Here is a 21,020-nt window from a genome sequence, read left to right on the forward strand (position 1 = left end):
CGTAAACCCCGCCTACTGACTTAATACAAACGCTGGTTGGACAAGCGTTCTGTCAATCACTTGTGACCTTGTTTCTAAGTGGTTTGGGTTGACATCAATCATTTCTATGACGGGTTGATGATTGTTGGCGGCCGTCCCGCTAAAGGTCATGTAAGGAAACGGATTTCTGCGAAGAGATTACGAAAACTCGAAATGATTTCATCAAACGTGAGCGGGGCGAACTGAACCATTTACCAACGTGTTTGTACTACAGACTGTTTTATGAAATATAATGTCTGAATAAATTCTCACTCTTGTCATTAGAAACACTAATTTTGGCAGAATAATCATCTTAAGTCAACTAGTTTTTCTGTCTCCACCCAGCTCGAGATGTGGTTGAATTCTTTCTATTGTAGTTTTTTTGGACTCATTTAAGTTCTGCTGGTTTCTTATCACTTATCAGCAAAATTGATGACGAACTGTATCTATGAAACGACGAACTGCAGTCATTCACACATACTTTCACCGGTAGTTAACATACAAAGGAAGCATTACCTGCGTACTAATTCAATTAAACAGGTTTAAGTTTAGGAATATCCATCATATAAAGTCGGTACCAGCTAAACCAAAGCACGTCTTAAAACCAGACTTTGACACATGAAGACAGACCCTCAGAATCAGGAGATAAAACACTTTAAGGCTTCGACTGTTTCAGCTGATAACGAGCTTCTGTGCTGAGTATTCCTTTCAAATCACACCATGAACCTGGACTTCTGGGCCCCCGGGGGTCTGAGACAGAGGTCGCTTTGCCTCCATGCCAAACACCTTCAGCATGTTGAACACAGTTAAATAGATTGTGAAGCCTCGTCCATTTTAACTTCATAATACTGCCTTTGCACATCTTTATTACAGCTTTGCACTATTTTGTTAATGCTGAAAGTCTAAATACACCAGAAACAGAAAGAATCCGAAGTGAATCAGCGCCTCTCCTCCAGGTGTTTCTCCTCCATCTGTCAAGTCATGTGACTGACCGCTCGTTGTTCTTGATGTCGGTCTAAAACCAGATTTAAGTGGTATAAAACAGAATTTTCCTTCAATTTTCCATCTGAAGCAGCATTTCAAGGTCGGAGGCGGCAAAAAAGAGACCACACACCAAACATTATGTTTCACTATATTTATATTATATCATTAAATTCAATGTAGTACCTGAAACTAACCACACAGGGCGGACAGACGGCGCCGCCCGCCCTCAACACACGGTCCCAGCAAAGAGAGAAAAGAGACAGAGAAAGGCACGAAGAGTTCTGAAACTGAGAAAAGGACACAGAACATGATGGTCGGGGGGAAAAGGTGCATACAGACAAATACATGAGCAAAGAAAAGAGCGGCAGAAATGGCCGGGTGGTCACGTGGTGCATAAAGAAACAGGCGAGCTCTAAACCGAGAGACGGACGAAGACAGAGCGACACGAATGCAGGCAGAGGCTGATGACAGACGACAGACACAGAAAGGCACAAGTAGAAAAAGTAGGTATTCTCATCGACATTTTCTGCTAATCGTATATTTTTGATGAATGGAGGATGAGGAGGAGAAGACAGCACGAAAGAGAGCGAGGATGCTGCGTGGCCTGGACAACGAGGCCGTACAGCAAATCTTAAGATTATTTTTTCCTTCTTTTTATCCCAAAAATAAAAAGGCACAAACACATTTTCAACTGAATTACAAGATGGAGTCGGAACAAGTGTTACACGTACATGGAGTAAGCATACAAAATAAAAAGGTGTCTTAAAAACAAATAAAATTAATACTATTATTCTGACCGTCATTATTATTATTTCCATCAATATTATTGTTATTGGTATCATCAATAATTTCTCTCTGAAAGGAAAACGTCTCCCGTTCAGCTTTCTGAGTGTCAGAGAGAAACAGAGAGAAAGAGAGAGACGTGTTCACTGAGTGATGCTGCTGAGTGTGTCTGAGGTAAATGTTTCCTGCCTGCTCCACGGCGCCGCGACGCCAACCAAACTCCATTCAAAAATCTGCCCGTTTAACGCCGCCTGTCAAAACTCGACTCTTTAGGTCAACGCTCTGTTTAAAAGACTCAAGTCGACATTTCAGTCTTGTTCCATTAAAATACACATGAACAGGCTGCACCCAACAACTTCTTTATGACCAATCAATCTGTAGATAACCTTTTGGATTCACTGATAAATGAAGTGTAAAACATGTGTAGCATTATCTTCAAATTACAAAAGTCTAAAACCCCAAAACGTTGAATTTTCCACGACGTTTAACCGAGAGTTGAACTTCAGACACTGGAGCAAATGTTCAGCATTTCTTATTTTACTTCTCTCATCTGATCATCGTATAATTGTTTGTGAATGATCGACTCTGGAATCTTTAAGTTATCAGAAGACACGACGTCTTCACGGACGTGCCACTGATCAGCTGTATTGATCAATGATAAGCATTAATAAAAACATCTGAGTTGCCAGGTTGTAAAAGTCCCATTTTTTACTCTTTTGGTGCAGCTTTGAAATGAGGTGCCCTTTAAAAAGCACTAATGTCTTTAATGATGGTTAAAGCTGCTTTTACTGCTGTTTTATATGATAGTAGTAGTAGTACTAGTAGTACAGTAACATTAGGAAGTGGTACCAATACTGTCAGTTCTTGTTTCCATCATGGAAAACGTTTTTGTTTTGGGAAATATCAGCTACTGAGCTCGACGTGGCTTCAGTTTAGTGAAGAGCTGCTATTCAACCTACGGGCAGTGAACGCACCGTGACTGAAACACACCCTCACTGCTGTAACAAGCCTCATCTTCATCCCATGTGCCCCTGACTCACCTGAAAACACAGGTGTGTGTGTTCTCAGCAGCTGGCAGGTAGGACTGTTGACCTGTTCTAATGTCAGCGTGACTAACGGCCTCATTCACAGGTGACACTTCACCTGTTCTGCATCAGGATTGATGCAGGCGCTTACGGACCTTTTGAACATCTGGTTCAGACGCTTCAGATTTCAACGTGTCTGTGATGCTTCAGGTTGCATTTACTCTTGAATTCTTCGACATCACACAGCGGCGTGATCCAGCTCAGACTCATGCAGTGGCTCAGTGTTAAAGAAGGTCAAAGTCTTCCTGCGAGTTCAAAGAACACGTGAGACGAATGACGAAGAACGTGGCCCTGAAGCGTCACGTCGTTAGTGTTAGCGTTGTTAGTGTTGACTGTTTACTGTTCGTATTAAATTTCAGTTTGGTCTTGTGGCTCGTCCAATCAGAACAAACGGATTAGTGCACTGATGCTAACATGAAGCTAACTTTCAGCCAGCTGATGTTTGAATGGAGTTTGCTGTGGCGTCGTCTCGTTACCTGCAGAGCGTCGTGTGCGGGGTCGACCTGCCACAGTACAATGTGTGTAGAGTGTGTTTGGCCTCTGGCTGGCGTGTGCCGTCTTGGCCAGAGCGCTGTGAGGTATCAGGACTGCTGGAGCTCTCACCGCTGCTCGCCACGCGGAGCCCGCCGTGAGGCGTACCGGCTAAAACCAAGCTTATCGGACTACAAGAGGAACACGAACGTACCGTGTTAGTGTTGTAAAGCTGCTCTCAGCCGCCTCTCCGTCTGCTGACTCCTCTCTCTCTCTCTCCTATAGTGTTAGTACTTTTACACCTCCTCCTCCTCCTCCTCTCCTCCACCTTGCTAATAAAATAAAAATACTGGTTATGAATGGCTATGATGTACGCCGCCTCATCCAATCTCACGTTCGCTCCAACACGCACACTCCATCACACACACACACACACACACACACACACACACACATACACACACACTCCATCACACACACACACGCGCGCTCACACGCACACACACTCCTCCTCCCCTCCTGGCATTCCCTTCATCAGAAGAAGGAATACTGGTTATCGATGGCTCGGGGCGCCCTCGCTCCGTCCCTCTCTTCCCCTTCCACAGCTTCTAGTTGGCGGAGAGGAGTGTCCCTGTCCCTCTCCTCCCAGTCCTCCACTCCTCCTCCGCTACTGCCTCCGCTGCTTCCACTTCCTCCACCTCCTCCTCCTCCTGCTGCTGTCGTTGTCGCCATCGTCACCACGGCCGCTCCTCCTCCTCCCACCTCCGTCTCGTTTCCTCTCTCCTGGGGAGGAGTCGGGGGCGGCGGCCGGCCTGGCGGCAGAGGAGGAGGCTGAGGAGGGCTACGGGGTCTGCTGGTCAAGTCTGCATGGAGGAGAAACAGACGAGAGGAAGAGAAAAGAAAGAGAAAGGAGGGAGAGAAAAGTGTAAATAAAGGAAGGCAGAGGGGAGGAGGAGGAGGAAATAAGGCCGAAAGTGTAAGAAGTGAAGTGACAGCGAGGTCGGAGGAGGAGGAGGAGGAGGAGGAGGAGGAGGAGGAGGGTGAGGGAGAGAAAAAGAGAAAATGACCGTGAGTGGCCAGTTAGGTGGGAGAAGTCTGCGGTCATGGAGTCCATGAGAGTCATGGAGACAGTCCAACTCCAGGAACACACACACACACACACACACACACACACACACACACACACACACACACACGTCTATAGCTTCATTTTCTTGATTGATCAATTGAATCATTTCTTCGATAGATGTCAGAAAAACGTTCAGTTCTCGGTCACAGAAGACTAAAAATCAGAAAGTCCTCACAAAAAATTTTAAAAAAATCATTAATAGTCTTCTGGTTTCCAACATGCAGTATTAGAAACACTGAAGTACAAGTATCCTAAAACTGTGGTTCAGTAAAGCACCTGAGGACATGACCTCATCGTCTTTAGCTCAGCGTCACAGTGGAGGCGGCCATCTTCCTCGATGACCTCGTCTAACGTTTCAAACTTTAAACACTTCTGAAGTAAAATATGAATCTTCAGGGAAAACCATCAGCGATGGATAAAGGAAGAGACGCCGGGACGCGTTTGATTCAGCTCGGCGGCTGATTGGTCGAGCACATTGTTTGTTCACTCGGCGGCTCTTCGGAGTCGAGCTCGCTCAGATCGCTTCTGGTCACGTGACCAGAATCGTGTCGAAACGTGTCCAAACACACAAACACTCAGCTCGCTCACGCACTCGCTCTCGCTCAGCCGAGTCCGGTCTCACTTACACACAGTCAGAGATGGGGGTTGATGGAGAGTCGGGATGGCGCGTGGTGATGACATCACAGACTGTAGGCCGGCTGCCTGCCCTGTCCCGGCCTGCAAGGGATGAGCCACCGGACACAACAGACAACAACAGAGAGGTCAGAGCGGCGGTGGGTGCAGTAACACAGTGAGCAGGCGGAAAAGAGCGCACAGGTGAGTGGAGCTCACCTGGACTCACCTGTCAGCTTCAACACACTGACAGCTACACGCCATCCACAACGATGAGGCGCTGACACTGTTTGTTCACCTGATGTGTGTGAGGTGTTTTACTGAATCTCTCTCGTGTCGCTCTGCTGACGTCTTTCTGCTGACGTGTTACCCTAAACATGGAGGGAGGGGCTCGCTCATACCTGGCTGGCGAACAGCGGTGGCGCCCACGAAGCTGATGAGCGTGACGTCTGAGGCGCCGCCGGACTCCAGGGGGATCGGGTGCACCCGGAAGTGCTCCAGCATGTCGAAGATGGACTGGAACCAAAGGTGTTGCACTCGGCACTGACCGTCCTCGTTCAGGGACAGACGGAGGTGCTGAAGGGACGAAGGACAGAGGTCAAAGGTCAAAACACGCTCAGCAAAATAAATGAAAACATGTCATACGCCATCTTTGTTTTTGGACTGTTGCTCAGACAAAACAAGGTGAACTAAAGACTCACCTTGGCCTTCCCCTGGAAGTTAAAGGTGAGGACGTATTCTCCGCGCCGCGTCTCGCTCTGGCGAACCAGGAAGACGCCGTGGCTCGCCGGGCCTCCGGCCAACACCAACTGAGCGGCTTTGAGACGGGACAGGGTGCCGTGGAACCACTGACACTCGCTGAGCGGGTGCTCCACCGCCTCCGCAGCGCTCGTGTCCGAGAACAGGAAGGAGCCTGGATGAACAATAAGACGCTTTCAAGTTTAAAAGACCGTACATGTGGTGCTTTCAAAGACCGTCTGAAACAAGACCACAGGTTTGACTCAACATTTAACTTTCCACTGTTTCAAATAAAATACGTCCTTGGATGGTACTCACCTGTGGCGTCTGGCGTCGCAGCATAAGGTGTGCCCAGACTAGCCCCGCCTCCTCCGAGAATCCGGCCGTCTGGTTCGTCGAGAGGAGCTCGAGGTGGCAGTTCAGGTGGGAGAGGATCCATCAGTGGAGAGGAGCCTCCGATACCTCCATAACACACTGAGACAAGAGAAGAGGACCAGAGAGGCGGGACAGGACCGCAGACATCGATCACTGATCAGTAACAAACAGACAATCAATCACTCAAACTGTGGATCAAACTCTGCAGCACACAGTGAAGCTCACAGTGTCGGCCTACCCTGTGAAAGACGGTCAACTATCTCAGGCGTCCCACTGATGTCCAGCGGCCCCCCACACACACCTTCAGCGTCTTCCTGTTCACTGTGGGAGAGAGAGCGGCAACACGTCAGTCTGCTTCAGGCCACAGACTCCGTCCTTCCCACGCCTTGAAGCGTCCACTCATTCAGTACCTGAGACAGATGCCGTTCCTGATGTCACTCAGCCAGGCTCGCATCTGAACGGCGTCTCGAGTCTCGATCACGTACTGCGCCGACCCCTCCAGCTGACCAGGAACGAAAGAAAGAATAACATGGAGGGTCAGAGACGTGGTTCAGCTCTGCTCACGTCTGTCGTGAAACTGAGAGCACTGCTGTCGACACGTCAGTGAGCGCACCAGCACAAAAAACACAGGGTCTAAGCACTCTGCTCTGATTACCTGCAGCAGAAAGGTGTTCTCCTTGTCGGGGACCTCCAGCGCTGTGGTGCTCCTCACATCCACGATCGAGCAGCAAGGGACAGTCAGCCGGGGCTTCGATGACTGACGAGACAAAACCAGCACAATCAATAACGGCTGTTTCTCCGGTGTTTCCTCGGTATCAACACACAAAGTACAAAAACTTTACTGTTACACAGCGACTTATGGGCCAGACTGTTTGGTGCCTTTACAACCAGCGGAGGCTCCAGGAAGTGGTCCCATCTCGTGCTTATATCATTTATCAATTTATCAATTATTAACAAAATGTCCTCCACGGAGTTAAAGGAGGCGTCTTCAGACTGCTCGATTTATACAAACACCACCCAAAGATATTTCATTTATCCTCTGTAACGGAAGAAAATGATCAAATCTCTTTAAAATCACAAGCTGGAATCAAAGACTGCTTCCTGGTTAGAAAAATTACAATTAACTGATGGTCATCATCAACTGATCAACGACTCATTTCAGCTAAAACTAGCTGATGTCATGCTGTGACACCCTGCAGACGCACTGGTTCCATCCCCTCATCTCTGTCTCCTCCTGTTATTTTGACTGTTTTCGCCTCAGCTCACTGTGTTTGGTGTCGACAGTATTTGGAACTTTTTATGTTTGATTTTGCAAACAGCAGATGTTCATGCTGTTTCTGTACTTCTAGTTTTTTAAAGTTACTTACCTAAACACCTGTTCTTGTCCTTCAGTTCCTTTAATTTCATTTAATCATTAATTTCCCTGCAGGGATCAATACAGTTTATCTTTTAGCTGGAATGATGTTTTAATGTTTCAAAGGATGGAAACACTCACTTTAGGTGGAATGAAGAACTCCAGGTAGTACTCCTCCCCCCGCTCAACGCCCTCTCTGTCCCTCTCTCTGAGGACCAGGCGACACTTATGCCAGCGTCCTCCTCTCCAGGGCACGTTGCCTCCGCTGGCCAGCGGCTGCACCGGACCGGCCTGAGCTGCGGCGGACGAAGCCGAGGCAGCGTTGTTGTTGTCCGTACTGTGATGCAGGAGACCAAACGAGAAGCCGGAGAAGCCGTGGCTCGCGCTCAACTCGTCGCTGGATGAACTGACGCTCACCCCGCCTTCCCGCACCAGCCGGCCCACCTTCCGTGGAGGACCCATGGCGGCGGCGGCGGCGCTGCTCGGAGGCAGCGAGGAGGAGGTGGCGTGAGAGCCGGTGGTGGTCGGGGTGAGGACAGGGGGAGGGGATCGTGACAGTCTGAGTTTCTCCAGGCGATGGCTCCACTTCTCCTTCTCACCGGCTTCACCGTTGCTCCGCCGCCGATCCCGAGCGGCCTCCGAAAGAGACAGAGAGGTGGCGCTGCTTGAGGACGAAGGCGGCAGCGAGGAGGAAGAGGAGTGGGGAAGGGACAGGGGCATGGACAGGGAAACGGGCATGGAGGAGGTGGGTGTGGGAGGCTGTGTGCCAGAGTTCCTCTTTGAGGATGAAACCAGGGTGGCGTCCTGAACACCCATGGTGTAGCTGTAGCTGGAGGGCAGCTGGCTCTGGGCTGAGTCACTGGAGGAGCTCCGCCAGTGCAGGATTCCCCGGACACTCCCCCGCACACTACGACCCACACTCCGCAGAGAAAAGCGCTTCTTCAGTTTGTTTTTGGAGGAGTTGGGCGTACTGTTACCTTTGGAGCCAGGCGGAGAAGTGACCGAGGAGGAGGAAGGTGGAATCTGAGGAGCGTGGGAGGGGTCTGCACTGCCCGCCTCTGTGGACTCTCCCTCCCGCTCTTCTGGCTCGACGTCTTCCCCCACAGACGCCACCCCTAACCAGCTGTCCTCCTCTTCCTCAACTGGTGCTTCTCCATTTCCAGGGGCAATCATGGCCCCCCTCTCCTCACGCCTCCCATTGTTCCCTCCCACCGACGAGCAACACGACGATGATGAAGATGGAGGCAGGACTTGGCTGTGGGTGTAAGAATCTTGAAACCTGTCCCCACTGCGGTTCTCCAGCACCAGCCGCGTCGGCGCCGGCTTGGATGAGGCCCGCGTAGCGTTAGTCGGGGGACACGGGAGGACAGCCCCCCCAGATGCTGACAGGGGTGAGACCGCCTCCTCCTCCAGGGATGTAGCATCTGACTGGGGAGCCCAGCTCACCATATCGTCCCTCCCAGAAGCACAGCTTGGTGGGAGCGCCCCCTCCAGCTCACTCTGGAAGTGACGGACAAAGCGGTCGGTGAAGCGCCGGCAGAAGGCGGCCGCCGAATCCGGGGAGTAGTGGGGGTTTTCCAGGAGAAAAGCCCGAAAGTGACGTGCAAAGTCACCAGCTGCAACGCGGGCATGGAGCTCACAGAATTCGGTCCAGCTCAGGCAAGGCGAGGGGGAGGGCGTGGGGGTGTCTGACAGGGAGGACGGGTGAGCCTGGGGCGGAGGGCTCACCAGAGGAGGCAGGGGAGGCGGGCGGGGGGACAGGGGCAGCAAAGAGGGAGATGGAGGGGACGGCGATGGGGAGGGCGAGGGAGGTAAAGGAGAGGAGTTTGCCGCCCGCGGGCTGGGCGGGGTTAAAAGAGAGCCGTTCATTCTCCTAAAGGCCAGGGCCGACTGAATCGATGGTCTATCAGATCACTTCAAACACACAACAGACACCTGCGATTGCACAGCTGGGGAGACTGACTGGGGCCAAACACGGCACATTGGTCGAATCATTTACAAACGAGTGTGAACTGAAGTGATGTGCTCAGCCCCATCTAAGACGAGCTAAACAGACAACGCACCAGACCCATGAAAGATGGGTTACAAGAGGTCAAATATCTCCAAGGCTCAGCTTTTTGCTACATTATTTTCTGAAGTTAAATCTTGTACCATTTCAACAAGAAAATATGGGATTCAGAAAGCCAGTAAAGGGATGAATGGAGGAGGTGAGATGTGTAGGATTCACAAGGTCTGCCCCGTCTTCACCGTCTGTCATACATCCAGAGAAATGTGGCCACATCCTGCAAAACACACAGACAAACTATGAGTTCAGCTTCAGGTCATCAATAGTGCCAATCACCCAAAGAGTGTGTCACACGTTAAATACAGACATCAGAGGGACGGTTAGAGAAGTCACATGGACGCACAGGAAAGGCTGTTAACAACAACATGGAGGCTGCTCGTTGACCCAGCCGGAGACACTCAGAGGACCAAAACACACAGAGGAAGATGAGTTTTCAGCCTCGGGTTGACAATCCCGTCAGAGTGTCTGACATTTGCAGATGTGAGTTTATTCCAAAGGAGTTGGAGCCTTCTCGCTTACCAGAAGGCTGCACCCCTGAAAAACCTGACGTGATGTCCAGGAGCAGCTAAATAACCAGCAGGAAGGGAGCTCGAAGGACACGATCCATGAAGACACACAGAGGGCTTGAAATCAGCTCTGGCTTGTGTCGGAAGCCAAGCTCTTCAATCTTGTAAGCTGCTGCATTTCGATCAACTGAAGACGGTCGTGGGAAAAGTCCCTTCAATTTGGGATGTTATGAAAGTATGTACGAGGATTTTAGCATCTGTGACGCAGAAAATGGGACGAACTGTGACAAACTTAAAAAAATGAAAAAGACAGATTTGTTAGCATTCTTGGTGTGTGGCTTAAAGGTAAAAAGGGAGCCAAAAATACTGAATAAACAAAAATAAACCATTCTACACCCGACAGGACAACAAACGATCAGGGTGGAATGTAACTAAGTACATTTACTCAAGTACTGTACTTAAATACAATGTTGAGGTACTTCATTCAGATTATTCTGCTGTATGATGACTACTGTTAATTTTGATGCTTTCAGTCCATTTTGATGAAAATACTTAGACGTGATTTTACTTGCAAATGGATTGTTTTTTACTATACTTGTACTTTTAGATACTCTGAGTACTTCTTCCTGCATTCTGTTCATACATTCATTGATCTCCACTGAACAAACCTGCATTCCCACTTTTTGTGTTGAGAGGTTGAAACAGTTCACTGACCTGATGTTTTCCTGTTTATTCCTGATGATATTTGTGGTTACAGTAAACCTGTGTGTGTGTGTGTGTGTGTGTGTGTGTGTGAGTGAAGGTCTGTAGTCATCAGATGAGGCATGAGAGAAGCTTACCCACTCTGTCGTTACATGATACACATATAAACTAACAACTGGTCAAAATGACAGGCAGACCAAGAGGTTAATGATTACTGACTATAATGTAGCTTCAAACAACGTTAAATGAAACCCACATTATATCAATTCGAGTCACTCACTAGCTTGCTAGCATGAATTAGCAAGCAATGTGAGTCTTGCTCATTCAGCTTTCTTTAAAGACGTGTAACGTTCGCTAGCTAACAATAGCTACCTAACGTCATCGTACTCACGGACTTGCTATTAATTAGCACCTTTATTTGCCAACGTTGGTTAGATAAAGCGTATTTTGCAATGACTACTGTAACCTGTGGCTGAGGTGTTCACATATTGAATCATCCAACAGCAGCTATCACGAAAGATTCTTTGCAAGCTAAGCTAGCTATTAACCGTTAGCCAGTTAGCTCGCTATTAATAAACCAGCTAGCTAGCTATCAATATTGCTTCACCACAAATGTGCTGTGTTTTCTCTACCTGTTTATCACAGTCCAGTGTGTTCATCCGTGTCTTTTGGTGAAACTGGCATTCACTTCATCATTCTCTCCGTCTACATAACGGAATAATCATTATCGTAAAGGTTGTTGTTGTTGTTGCTAAATATGAATATTGCTATGCCTTGCCTGGACCCGTTCTTCTCGCACGGCTCTGTTTTCTCGCGATAGTTGGTGGGTCGGCGTTCGGTCCTGACAGCCGTTAGAAAAACGCTGGATTTTCTCGGATGACTCGTTTCCCCAAAACTGTGACGGTAAACACAGGAAAACGTAGGAAAGAAACGCAGGCCGACTCCTCCACTCAGACCTGAACCCCACCCGTCCAAACAAACAGACTGAACCAGCGCTGCTCCTTCACGGGGCCCTGATCGTCCTGAAGGGGTCCCACACAAAACCCTGGAGACCAAGTCCACACAGAGGACAAGTGGTCCCACACCAGACAGAGCCCATCTACTGTCTGTCATCCAGCTTGTCTTCAGCACGTGGCTGTGATTTATGTCCGGAGGTCCACCAGGCTGATCCCCCACATCCAGTAACTAGTAGATTTACTCGAGTACTGTATCGCTTTGAAGTACTTGTACGCCTACTTTACTTCAATAAGTCCATTTTCTGTCCGTTTTCAGTTTATACTTCTACTCTACTACATTTAGGAGGCAAGTACTGTACTTTTTACTCCACTACAGTGATTTTAGAGCTTTACTTTGCAGATTCAGATTGTTAATGCAAAATATAATCAGCTAATAAATAATGACGTAATATTACAGATGAACGAACCAGCTGTGACACTAAAGTGATGAACACATGAATGCATCAGTAATCACAATCAGTAATATAAATCATTCTGAAATGGGCCTTTCTGCACAGTGAGGGGATCATATTTTCATACTTAAAGTATATTTTGAAGGTAATACTTCAAAGCAGCATTCCACTGTGGGACTTTTCTGCAGTGGCATTACTACATTTACTTACAGGTCTGAGTACTTCTTGCAGTTGTAATTTGAATGACTTTGGGGATCACGGTATCATCTGCTGAAATCCATCCATCCAAACTGAATATAAGCAGGACGATGCTTTCATACGTCTTAGCTTCTAAATGACAAATGTCTGGTTTAGACGGGTAAAAAAGAGGAATTTAAGGCTCTGAGTTTAGTACGTGTCACGACTGTTTCCTCACGATCTGACGGTGAAGAATACACTTCAGTCATTAAGGTGAACATTGATTCACATTAACAAACAGCCTGTCTGTGTGTTTCAAACACACCAACCATGTGATGGACAGAAGGCCGGAATGCTGTTTGTGGATTCATGTTCCTGCTGCATTCATGTGTTCATTCATGTTCCTGCTGCATTCATGTGTTCATTCATGTTCCTGCTGCATTCATGTGTTCATTCATGTTCCTGCTGTAGATGTTTCAGCTCATTGAACTCCTTTATATCCTGTTGGTGCTTTAATCTTCATCAGTGCATCAGATTCTAGAAGATCATCGCATGTCTGCAGCGCGGCCGTCCTCTGAGAACCACGTATCTCCAAAAAGTGTGACCAGCTCAGAAAAACAGGCTGTTTTCAGCTTTGTGATGATGATTTTCAGCTTATCCAAGAGGCTTTTAAAGAGTTTACTGAGCTGAAGAAGACATGAAGGAACTCTTCATCCTTCAGTTCAGCTCAAACATTCAACATCAACACAGCTGGAGATACGAGCTTTTCACTGGACAGGAAGGAATCTGAAGAGTAACTGAAGCTGTCAGATGTAATGGAGTAAAAGTACAACGTTTACCTCTGAGGTGTGCAGTAGAAGTATAAAGATGCAAAAACTAGAAACACTCAAGTACAAGTACCTTGACTGTGTATTTCAGTGCAGTATTTGACACGATTGTCTGATTGCTCAGTTTCTGAAGCACCATCAGTTTAACGCTGGTTGAACTCATCACATCAATCTGGACGTCCACTTCTTCTTCTTCTTCTTCTTCTTCTATTCTTCTTCTTCTTCTTCTTCTTCTTCTATTCTTCTTCTTCTTCTTCTATTCTTCTTCTTCTTCTTCTTCTTCTTCTTCTATTCTTCTTCCTCTTCTTCTTCTTCTATTCTTCTTCTTCTTCTTCTATACTTCTTCTTCTTCTTCTCCTTGTGTGTTTCATTGTCGTCCATCAAATGAAAACTGACAGCAGCTGTTTTCAGGTTGTTTAATGACACTCTGATTGGTTAATTACAACAACACATTCATGATGTCATTTGTGTGATTAAACTCATTAGAAATGCTTCTAAATGTCCACTTTGAAGACATTTTACAGCCTGTTTGTGGTTTGATTGGTGCCGTTCTGCTGATATCAGTCCTGTTTTAGCTGATCAACCAGTATTGATCACACTGATCAGATCAGAGACCTGCTCTCTGTGTCCACATGAATGAATGAATCCATTAAACGCTCTCAGCTGGTCCGACGCGTTCATGATGCTCTTCCTCTTCCTCCTCCTCTTCTTCTCAGTCATGACTCAGCAGACTTTGACACTGGAGCCTCTGTCCTTAAACTTCTTCTTCTACGTCAAACGAGGAGAAACGTCCACAGCTTTCGTCTGTCTCAGCAGAACCTTTGCAGGGCAGCTCACCTGTCCTGTCCTCTTTGTTCTGTCTCACTTCCTGTCTGCAGCTTCAGCGTCTGTCTGTCCCTCCATCCTGGTGAGACATGCAGCAGTTGCTCGGCGTCGAGCAGCCGTCCAGGTCGCCTTTAAAGGTCTGCGGCGGTGAGTTTGAGCGTCCTGTGAACTGGCGGAGAGCTCCTCTGCAGATCAGCGTGAACCAGTAGAGCTGGAGGGGCCACAGCAGGGCGGCCCCCAGGTTGCACTGCCAGGGGGCCACCAGGGGCACCGTGTACACCGGGATGGACGCATACCTGCAACACAAAGAGCTGCAGTCAGAGCCCGACCGACAGAGACTCGTCCAGTACTCGAGTAAACGTACTCAGTTCCTCTCCACCGCTGCAGGTGTGGCCCGCTCACCTGCCGTAGGCGTAGTACAGGTAAGGGAAGAGCGCCACCCGGCAGCCGAAGAAGGTGAGCAGCATGAGGCCTCCGTTGACTCGGTGCAGCAGAGAGCGCTGCTGCTTGTACTGACAGAGAGGAAGACAGGCCACAGTGAAGGTGCTGGTACGGTGGCTGAGAAGGGACACCGAGGCAACGCCTTCATGCACTTCCTGTTTACATGTACGACTTTTATTCTGGATGCTTTTTATTGCTTACTTTGTTCAACTTTTTTTTTTTAATCTCTCCTTATTCTACTGATGAATTTCCCCAGTGTGAGATAAATAAAGTCTTATCTTATCTTATCTTATCTTATCTCACAGCTCATTTTCTCATGACTGAAGGTTATTTACTGGAGATAATCAAATTATTTTCCTGTTACAAACAGCAGAAAAGATGCATCCTGACACTCAATCTAATTCCTTTAGAGCCTGAAACATGAAACTGTTCTTCATACTTCTTCAAATCTGGTTTACATGAATCTGGAACTGTTGTCCTGAAGTCCTGAAGCCCAGAATCAAAACCCTTTTAAACAAGTAAATAACAAATAACTGAAGACTGAACTGCTGGATTACCTGGATCAGGACTTTCCCCAGACAGACGGACGGTGTGCTGAGCTCAGCCAGAAACAACACACCCTGGAAGAAATCACCTTTACCCTGCCTCCACAGCTGACACACACACACACACACACACACACACACACACACACACACACACACACACAAGAAAAACATTTGTTGACAAACTTTTCAAGGAGGATTCAGTGCAGGACTGTACCTAATAAAGTGGCTACTGAGTGTATACAATACTACTACTACTACTAAGAAACATGATGATAATGAAGAGCAGCCTCTCATTTTACTCAAGTACTGTACTGAAGTACACGTTCAAGGTACTTGTACAAACTTTTCCTTTTTATGCATCTTTATACTTTAACATCTCAGAGTAAATATTTGAATAAACTTTTTACTCCATTACATCTGACAGCTTCAGTTACTCTTCAGATTCCTTCCTGTCCAGTGAAAAGCTCGTATCTCCAGCTGTGTTGATGTTGAATGTTTGAGCTGAACTGAAGGATGAAGAGTTCCTTCATGTCTTCTTCGGCTCAGTAAACTCTTTAAAAAGCCTCTTGGATCAGCTGAAAATCATCGTCTCAAAGCTGAAAACAGCGTGTTTTTCTGAGCTGGTCACACTTTTTGGAGATACGTGGTTCTCAGAGGACGGCCACGCTGCAGACATGTGATGATCTTCTAGAATCTGAAGCATTGATGAGGATTAAAGCACCAACAGGATTTTCAGATGATCATATTGGTACTGATGTTGACGTTCAGGGCTCATATTGACGGCAGAGTCTTGACCTCTGACCCTCAGAGACCCTGACAGCGACCATCGCAGCCTCGCCATGAAGCTGCTGCACAGAACAAACGTCACACCGATGATTCATCCGCTCTCGGGCTCACCGGCAGCGAAGCTAAACCTGTGCGATGGCGTTGTTTGCCATAGTTACCAGTGAGGCGGGGAAGCAGAAGACCACCATGAAGACGTGATGCAGCACCATGAGCAGCTCTCTGCGCAGGTAACCCGCCACAGCGGCCCTCATCGACCCGGCGGCGCCCTCCTCCTCGTGACCTTTGACCCGCAGCTTGTGCCAGTAGCACAGGAACATGGCGTAGATGTCGTAGGCGAAGTAAGGCGTGGCAAACAGGATGTAGGTGTCGGTCAGCCAATGTCTGAGGAGGAAGAAGACAGGAAGTGAGTCAGAGTGAAGACAGAAGACGCTGCCTGTCGCCAGTCAGCCTGTTCACCTGTGGAATGTTCCAAACAGGTGTTTTTGGAGCGTTCCACATCTTTCCCAGCCTGTGAGATGTGTAGCAGAAGCAGAAAGTAGCAGAAAACTGTCATATTCAAGTAGAGTATCTAGGAAATGTGCTTGAAATGACCTTTAAGTGCAGTTTTTAGGATTTCAGGCTCTGTTGGCAGAACGTGTTTTCGTGTTTTCGTCATCAGTCAGCTGAAAGTCGCTGTGTTTGTGAGCTCTGTGTCTCTGCAGAGGGAGCAGGTTTGTTCACTGTGATGAAGAGGTGAGTCATCCTCACTGGAGAGGAGGCTGAGGCTGTGCTGGACGTCCTCTGCAGCCTGAACACTAGAGGCCGCTAAAGCCTTCATGCTGGACCTCTGAGCCGAAGCTGCTTGTGTCCATCACACTGAGCTGAGCTCAGAGCTGAGGAGCTTTGAAGAGGAGCGTCTGTTTTCAGGCCTTTTTGTTTCTCTGTCACTTTGTTCCTCAGCAGATTTGAGTTTGATGAAGCAGCTTCATCGTCGCTCAGCTGCTCCCACAGTTCCTTGCTGCAGGTCGACCGTCTGCGGCCTGATTTGATAAACAAATGGCGCTCAGACAAACCTCCTCTCGCTTTGACTGGGAAATGAAGGAGCTGCCGGAGGAAAGCTGGGATTGACTGAAACCAGCCCCCGCTCAGATCCCTCACCCCTCCTCTTCATCAGCTCGTTTCCCATCATCCTCAGCGTGGAGGATTAGTGATCTCTGGGAGCGTCTTAGAGACTGAAATAGCTCTGCTGCTGCCGCCCGGCTCAGGAGACGAATTAGAGTCAGATTGTTAATTAGATTACACACTCGGCTTCCAGCCGACACACACTCGTTTTTATTTCAATGGTCAGAATTACTGATGTCTTCATCGCCCGACAGAAGCTTTAGAAACCGTCCTGACTTTAAATTCGGTCACTTGAACCTCAAAGTTTCAGGTTTTTAACTCACAGAGCTGTCGAAGCTGCTGACGTCAGCACGCTAACTGAGCAGGTCTAATGTTCACCAGCTTAGCTTAGCATGTTAGCATGCTAACATTAGCTAATTAACAGTAAACACAGCTGAGTCCAGCTGAGGTTGATGGGAGAGTCACGAGTTCTGCAGGTGTTTGACCAGAAACACACATGAACATGTCGACCTGATGGTGGCGCTAGACGAGAAGAGAGAGGATCAATAAAGTTATTACGGTTCATCCTGAGGGGAGCATGAACGTCTGGACCGCGTCTCACCTCAATCAAATCAGTGTCAATCCAAAAGCTGTTGAGAGATTCGTCCTCTGTGCCGGTCTGACTTTTACAGATCGAAGGTGAGAAAACATGTAGAAAATATTACAAAAGTTAAATATGAATTGAAGTTTCAATGTACAGATGATTCATTTAAAGGACACGTCTGGCACCAGATATAATAAAGTATTTCAAATGTTTCTTTAAAGAAACAGTTTTCTCGTTTCCGTCATAGTAAAAATGTTTCAGTCTGTAAATCTTTAAATGTAGTTTCATGTTTAAAAGCTTCAAACAGCAGCTTGCTGTGTTTCTGTCACACAAACTGGAGGAAACGGAGCGTCTGTTGGGACTATTTTCAGCGGTGGATGAATCCACGTTTTCTGCTGTAGTGAGTGTTTGTGGCAGCAGGACGGCGTGTGTGAGTCAGAATAAACTACAGTGTGTGTGTTCGTGGTGATGAAGCTCAGAGGAAGAAGATCGATCAGCTGTGAAAATGAGAAGAAAAGGAGAATGAAGAGAAGCAAAACACGGTATGAAAGAGACAGAAAGTCGGAGCAGAGTCCTCACCTGTCCTCCATGACGTCCCTGCAGGACGTGGCGATGATGCATCCGGCTGATGACGCCATGACGGCTTGGATGGACGACACCAGGCTGAGAGAAGAGAGACAATCAAAGTCGGCCCGACACAGACTGACCTGGTCCAGACTGAGACCGGGACAACCTGTCCACGAAGCACAAAGCCCCAGATCCACCTGTACGGTGGCCCTGAGGGTCAACATACTGCAGCTCAAGAGAACACGTTAGCTAGAAATGAAAACATAAAAACACAAACAAATACAGAAAACAAACAAAGACCGCAAACAAACAGGAACAAACAAACGCAGTAAACAAACAAACCGTTTCAGGGACACTGAGACACGATGGACACACAGACGTCCATGATCTGTCCCTTTTTTTCCTCTAACACACTTTCAGATATTTGATGCTCATTAGCGTTAGCATTCTGCTGATCAGAAGTTTAAATCACTGCAGTTTATTTGAGTAATTCTGCTTTCTGTCGTGTTCTGAGTGACCTGCAGCGTCTCTGCTTTCGCTTGTGTTTTGTCTCATTGCATGTGATTCTTAATTGAGGTGCCATGAACCCTCCAGGCCACCGTACCTTTCAGTTCTCAGCACCTCTGTGGCTCACAGTTGCATAGTTTGCAGCAGAGGTGCAAACAAAAACCGGGACAGTGAAACCAACAGAATGTAAGAAACAGACGAGATGTTCGCGTCTCTGGAAACAATCAGAGACAGAGACCAGGATCAGGATCAGTCCTGTTCAGGACCAGGACCACCTCACTCAGCGTGTGGCATCTTGAAAAACGTACATGGAGGCTGAACACACGAGGACAAGAAGGAGGCTAAGGGTTAAGGTTTGAGGTTTGAGGTGTGTGTGTGTGTGTGTGTGTGTGTGTGCGTGTGCGCTTACCGTGTAGACACGATGACAGCATCCCCCTCGCTCCATCCCATCATGTGCTTCAGAGTCTGTTTGGACAGCACAAACAGTCCGGGGAAGAAGACGGAGCCGGCGGTCAGGAGGGCCAACATGGCTCCTGGTTTCACCTGTGTGTGTGTGTGTGTGTGTGTGTGTGTGTGTGTGTGGCTTGCTCTCACACACACTCTCTGGATGTGCTGCGAGTATTAAATGAGGACAGGTTTCTGAGAGCTCAGAGAGGAGGATCAGGAGGGAGGAGCTCCTGCTGCCACCTGTCAGAGGAGGTGGAGGAGGTGCTCACATCCTGTGAAGTCCTGCAGTGAAATGTTCCTGAAGTAAAACTACGTGTAGCCAGTGAAATGTACCTCAAGTATCAAAGTAAAAGTACTGAGTGCGGTAAAGTGTCTCCTGTGTCTGTTGTCCTCTTGTCCACTTTTTTTTAACGACCTTTTGTCTTTTGTTAATTATGAAGTCAAATTCTATCACATGACGTCTTTCCAGGAAACTGGAAAAAATAGCTGGATTTATTTTTATTTATTAATATTTAGCAAACCTTTTCAGTTCATTTAAGATGCCTGACACTGAAGCTTCCAGAGAAAAGAACAGAGCCCTGAACGCAGCACAGCTTCATGATCCAGTGTCCATTTATTTATTTATCATTCACTACTTTAACTCTAAACATTTTTTTAAGAAATTCAAGTATTTGTTGGGAACACAGGTCAAAAAACAAACAAAACTTTTTGCTAAAACGAAGACAAAACATCTGTTTAAAACATCGGTTTCATATTTAGAATAATAAAAACATCAAGTTTCTTTTCATAGAAGAAAAACAAGTCTAATGTCTAAAGATGACCAGCTGTCCATCCGTCCATCCGTCCCTCCGTCCGTCCCGCTCTGCTTTACGTCTGTCGGCCTGAAACCGGACAGACTGGAAAAACACTGGTCAGCTGATCTCTGAACAGTGTGAGGAGGGGAAAGACCAAACACGGTCATCTAGTTTCAAACTGCTCCTCAGCTGAAGGATCTCTACCAACAACAGAAAGAAAAAGAAAAAGAGGCCGAGAGGAGAAAGTCTGGATTCATCGTTCCCCGAGTTCCAAATCTGAGCTTCAAATCGACAAATGTTCCCAAAAACGAGTCATTTCTGCACCGAAACCACGCAAAACCTAAAATTTAGTGTTTGTGTTTTGGTTCAGTGAGTCAATAAATGACATGAAATCCATTTTTAAACCTGTCTTCAGTGAACTGAATCACTGAGTTTTGGACCATCGGTGAAATAAAAATCACGTGACGGACGTTTTCCTACATTTCCTGACGTTAACAGAAACTTAATCTCCCTGGAATTCTGTTTCTGTACTGAGCAAGAAACTGAATGACGTCCAGATTCTGACAAACAGCGAAGACGAACGTCCACTGACGCACGATCAACGACTGTCAGCTGCTCACAACACTTTGGTTCACTTCTGGGAAAGATGGCCGCCGTCCAAACTCGTCACTGAAAACCAAAGAGCTTCGACCTCCAGTTTGACCACGAGCATGACTCTTCAGCGACACGTAAAGATCGGCTGACGGTCGGATCCATGATGGAGATCAAACGTCCTGATTTCAGATTTTACGTCGACAGCCGGTGCGTTCAGGGACCAAAAATAACCGGAGAGGTGGTGTTAATTAAGGAAAACTTCAAATTTCTCACACTGAGGTTTCTTTAAGTGGAGACGTTTCAGTTTGAAACGTTTCCACTTTGAAGGAATCAGAAAAATCTGAAACAAACGCCTCAGCGCCTTTTCTGTTTTTTAGGGAACAATCATCAAAACGTTCTCCGACTGTCGGCTCGTAAAAATCTAATTAGATCACAACAAACAGAACAAAATCACTTCCTAAGATGAATTAAATAAAAATTACCACAAAGAGTACGTTTTCGTCATCGTGGACAAACTCAACCATTGCACAGCATTCAAACCCAAAGCTCTCCGCCGGATAATAAATATACACATGCAGATATACAAGTCAGGT

General features: G+C 47.3%; 2 protein-coding genes across 3 annotated transcripts; both read right to left on the reverse strand.

Moving 5' to 3' along the window:
* Positions 1-1,138: 1,138 nt before the first annotated feature.
* Positions 1,139-9,549, reverse strand: sh2b1 (SH2B adaptor protein 1). Of its 2 annotated transcripts, XM_076751807.1 has the most exons (9): positions 7,691-9,549; positions 6,851-6,952; positions 6,606-6,697; positions 6,434-6,516; positions 6,139-6,294; positions 5,784-5,995; positions 5,484-5,658; positions 5,097-5,187; positions 1,659-4,204 (listed from the first exon to the last, which is right to left on the reverse strand). In XM_076751807.1, the coding sequence occupies exons 1-9, from the start codon at positions 9,416-9,418 to the stop codon at positions 4,183-4,185; spliced, it is 2,661 nt and encodes an 886-aa protein (XP_076607922.1). In that variant the 5' UTR covers positions 9,419-9,549; the 3' UTR covers positions 1,659-4,182. The 2 variants fall into 2 exon arrangements, with proteins under 2 accessions (XP_076607921.1, XP_076607922.1); XM_076751806.1 differs by lacking the exon at positions 5,097-5,187 and having other exon boundaries at positions 1,139-4,204.
* A 4,087-nt stretch (positions 9,550-13,636) lies between these two features.
* On the reverse strand, positions 13,637-19,200 carry LOC143333521 (ceramide synthase-like). Its single transcript, XM_076751572.1, has 6 exons — positions 19,002-19,200; positions 18,098-18,181; positions 15,993-16,215; positions 15,058-15,153; positions 14,462-14,571; positions 13,637-14,355 (listed from the first exon to the last, which is right to left on the reverse strand). Exons 1-6 carry the CDS (start codon positions 19,118-19,120, stop codon positions 14,115-14,117), a joined length of 873 nt encoding a protein of 290 aa, XP_076607687.1. The 5' UTR covers positions 19,121-19,200; the 3' UTR covers positions 13,637-14,114.
* Positions 19,201-21,020: the final 1,820 nt, after the last annotated feature.

The sequence above is a fragment of the Chaetodon auriga genome, chromosome 16 (genome assembly GCF_051107435.1).
Source record: "Chaetodon auriga isolate fChaAug3 chromosome 16, fChaAug3.hap1, whole genome shotgun sequence".
In the NCBI taxonomy this organism is placed as follows: Eukaryota; Metazoa; Chordata; class Actinopteri; order Chaetodontiformes; family Chaetodontidae; genus Chaetodon; species Chaetodon auriga.

What these genes read in the sequence shown, in the direction of transcription:
- sh2b1 (XM_076751806.1), bottom strand. Translation starts at nt 9,418, where the DNA reads ATGAACGGCTCTCTTTTAACCCCGCCCAGCCCGCGGGCGGCAAACTCC. An exon ending in AGTTGACCGTCTTTCACAGG is followed by an intron (nt 6,295 to 6,433) that starts GTAGGCCGACAC and finishes CTCTTGTCTCAG; the next exon opens with TGTGTTATGGAGGTATCGGA. An exon ending in ACTTCCAGGGGAAGGCCAAG is followed by an intron (nt 5,659 to 5,783) that starts GTGAGTCTTTAG and finishes TCGTCCCTTCAG; the next exon opens with CACCTCCGTCTGTCCCTGAA.
- LOC143333521 (XM_076751572.1), bottom strand. Translation starts at nt 19,120, where the DNA reads ATGTTGGCCCTCCTGACCGCCGGCTCCGTCTTCTTCCCCGGACTGTTT. An exon ending in GCTGTCATCGTGTCTACACG is followed by an intron (nt 18,182 to 19,001) that starts GTAAGCGCACAC and finishes CTCTTCTCTCAG; the next exon opens with CCTGGTGTCGTCCATCCAAG. An exon ending in TGGGGAAAGTCCTGATCCAG is followed by an intron (nt 14,572 to 15,057) that starts GTAATCCAGCAG and finishes CCTCTCTGTCAG; the next exon opens with TACAAGCAGCAGCGCTCTCT.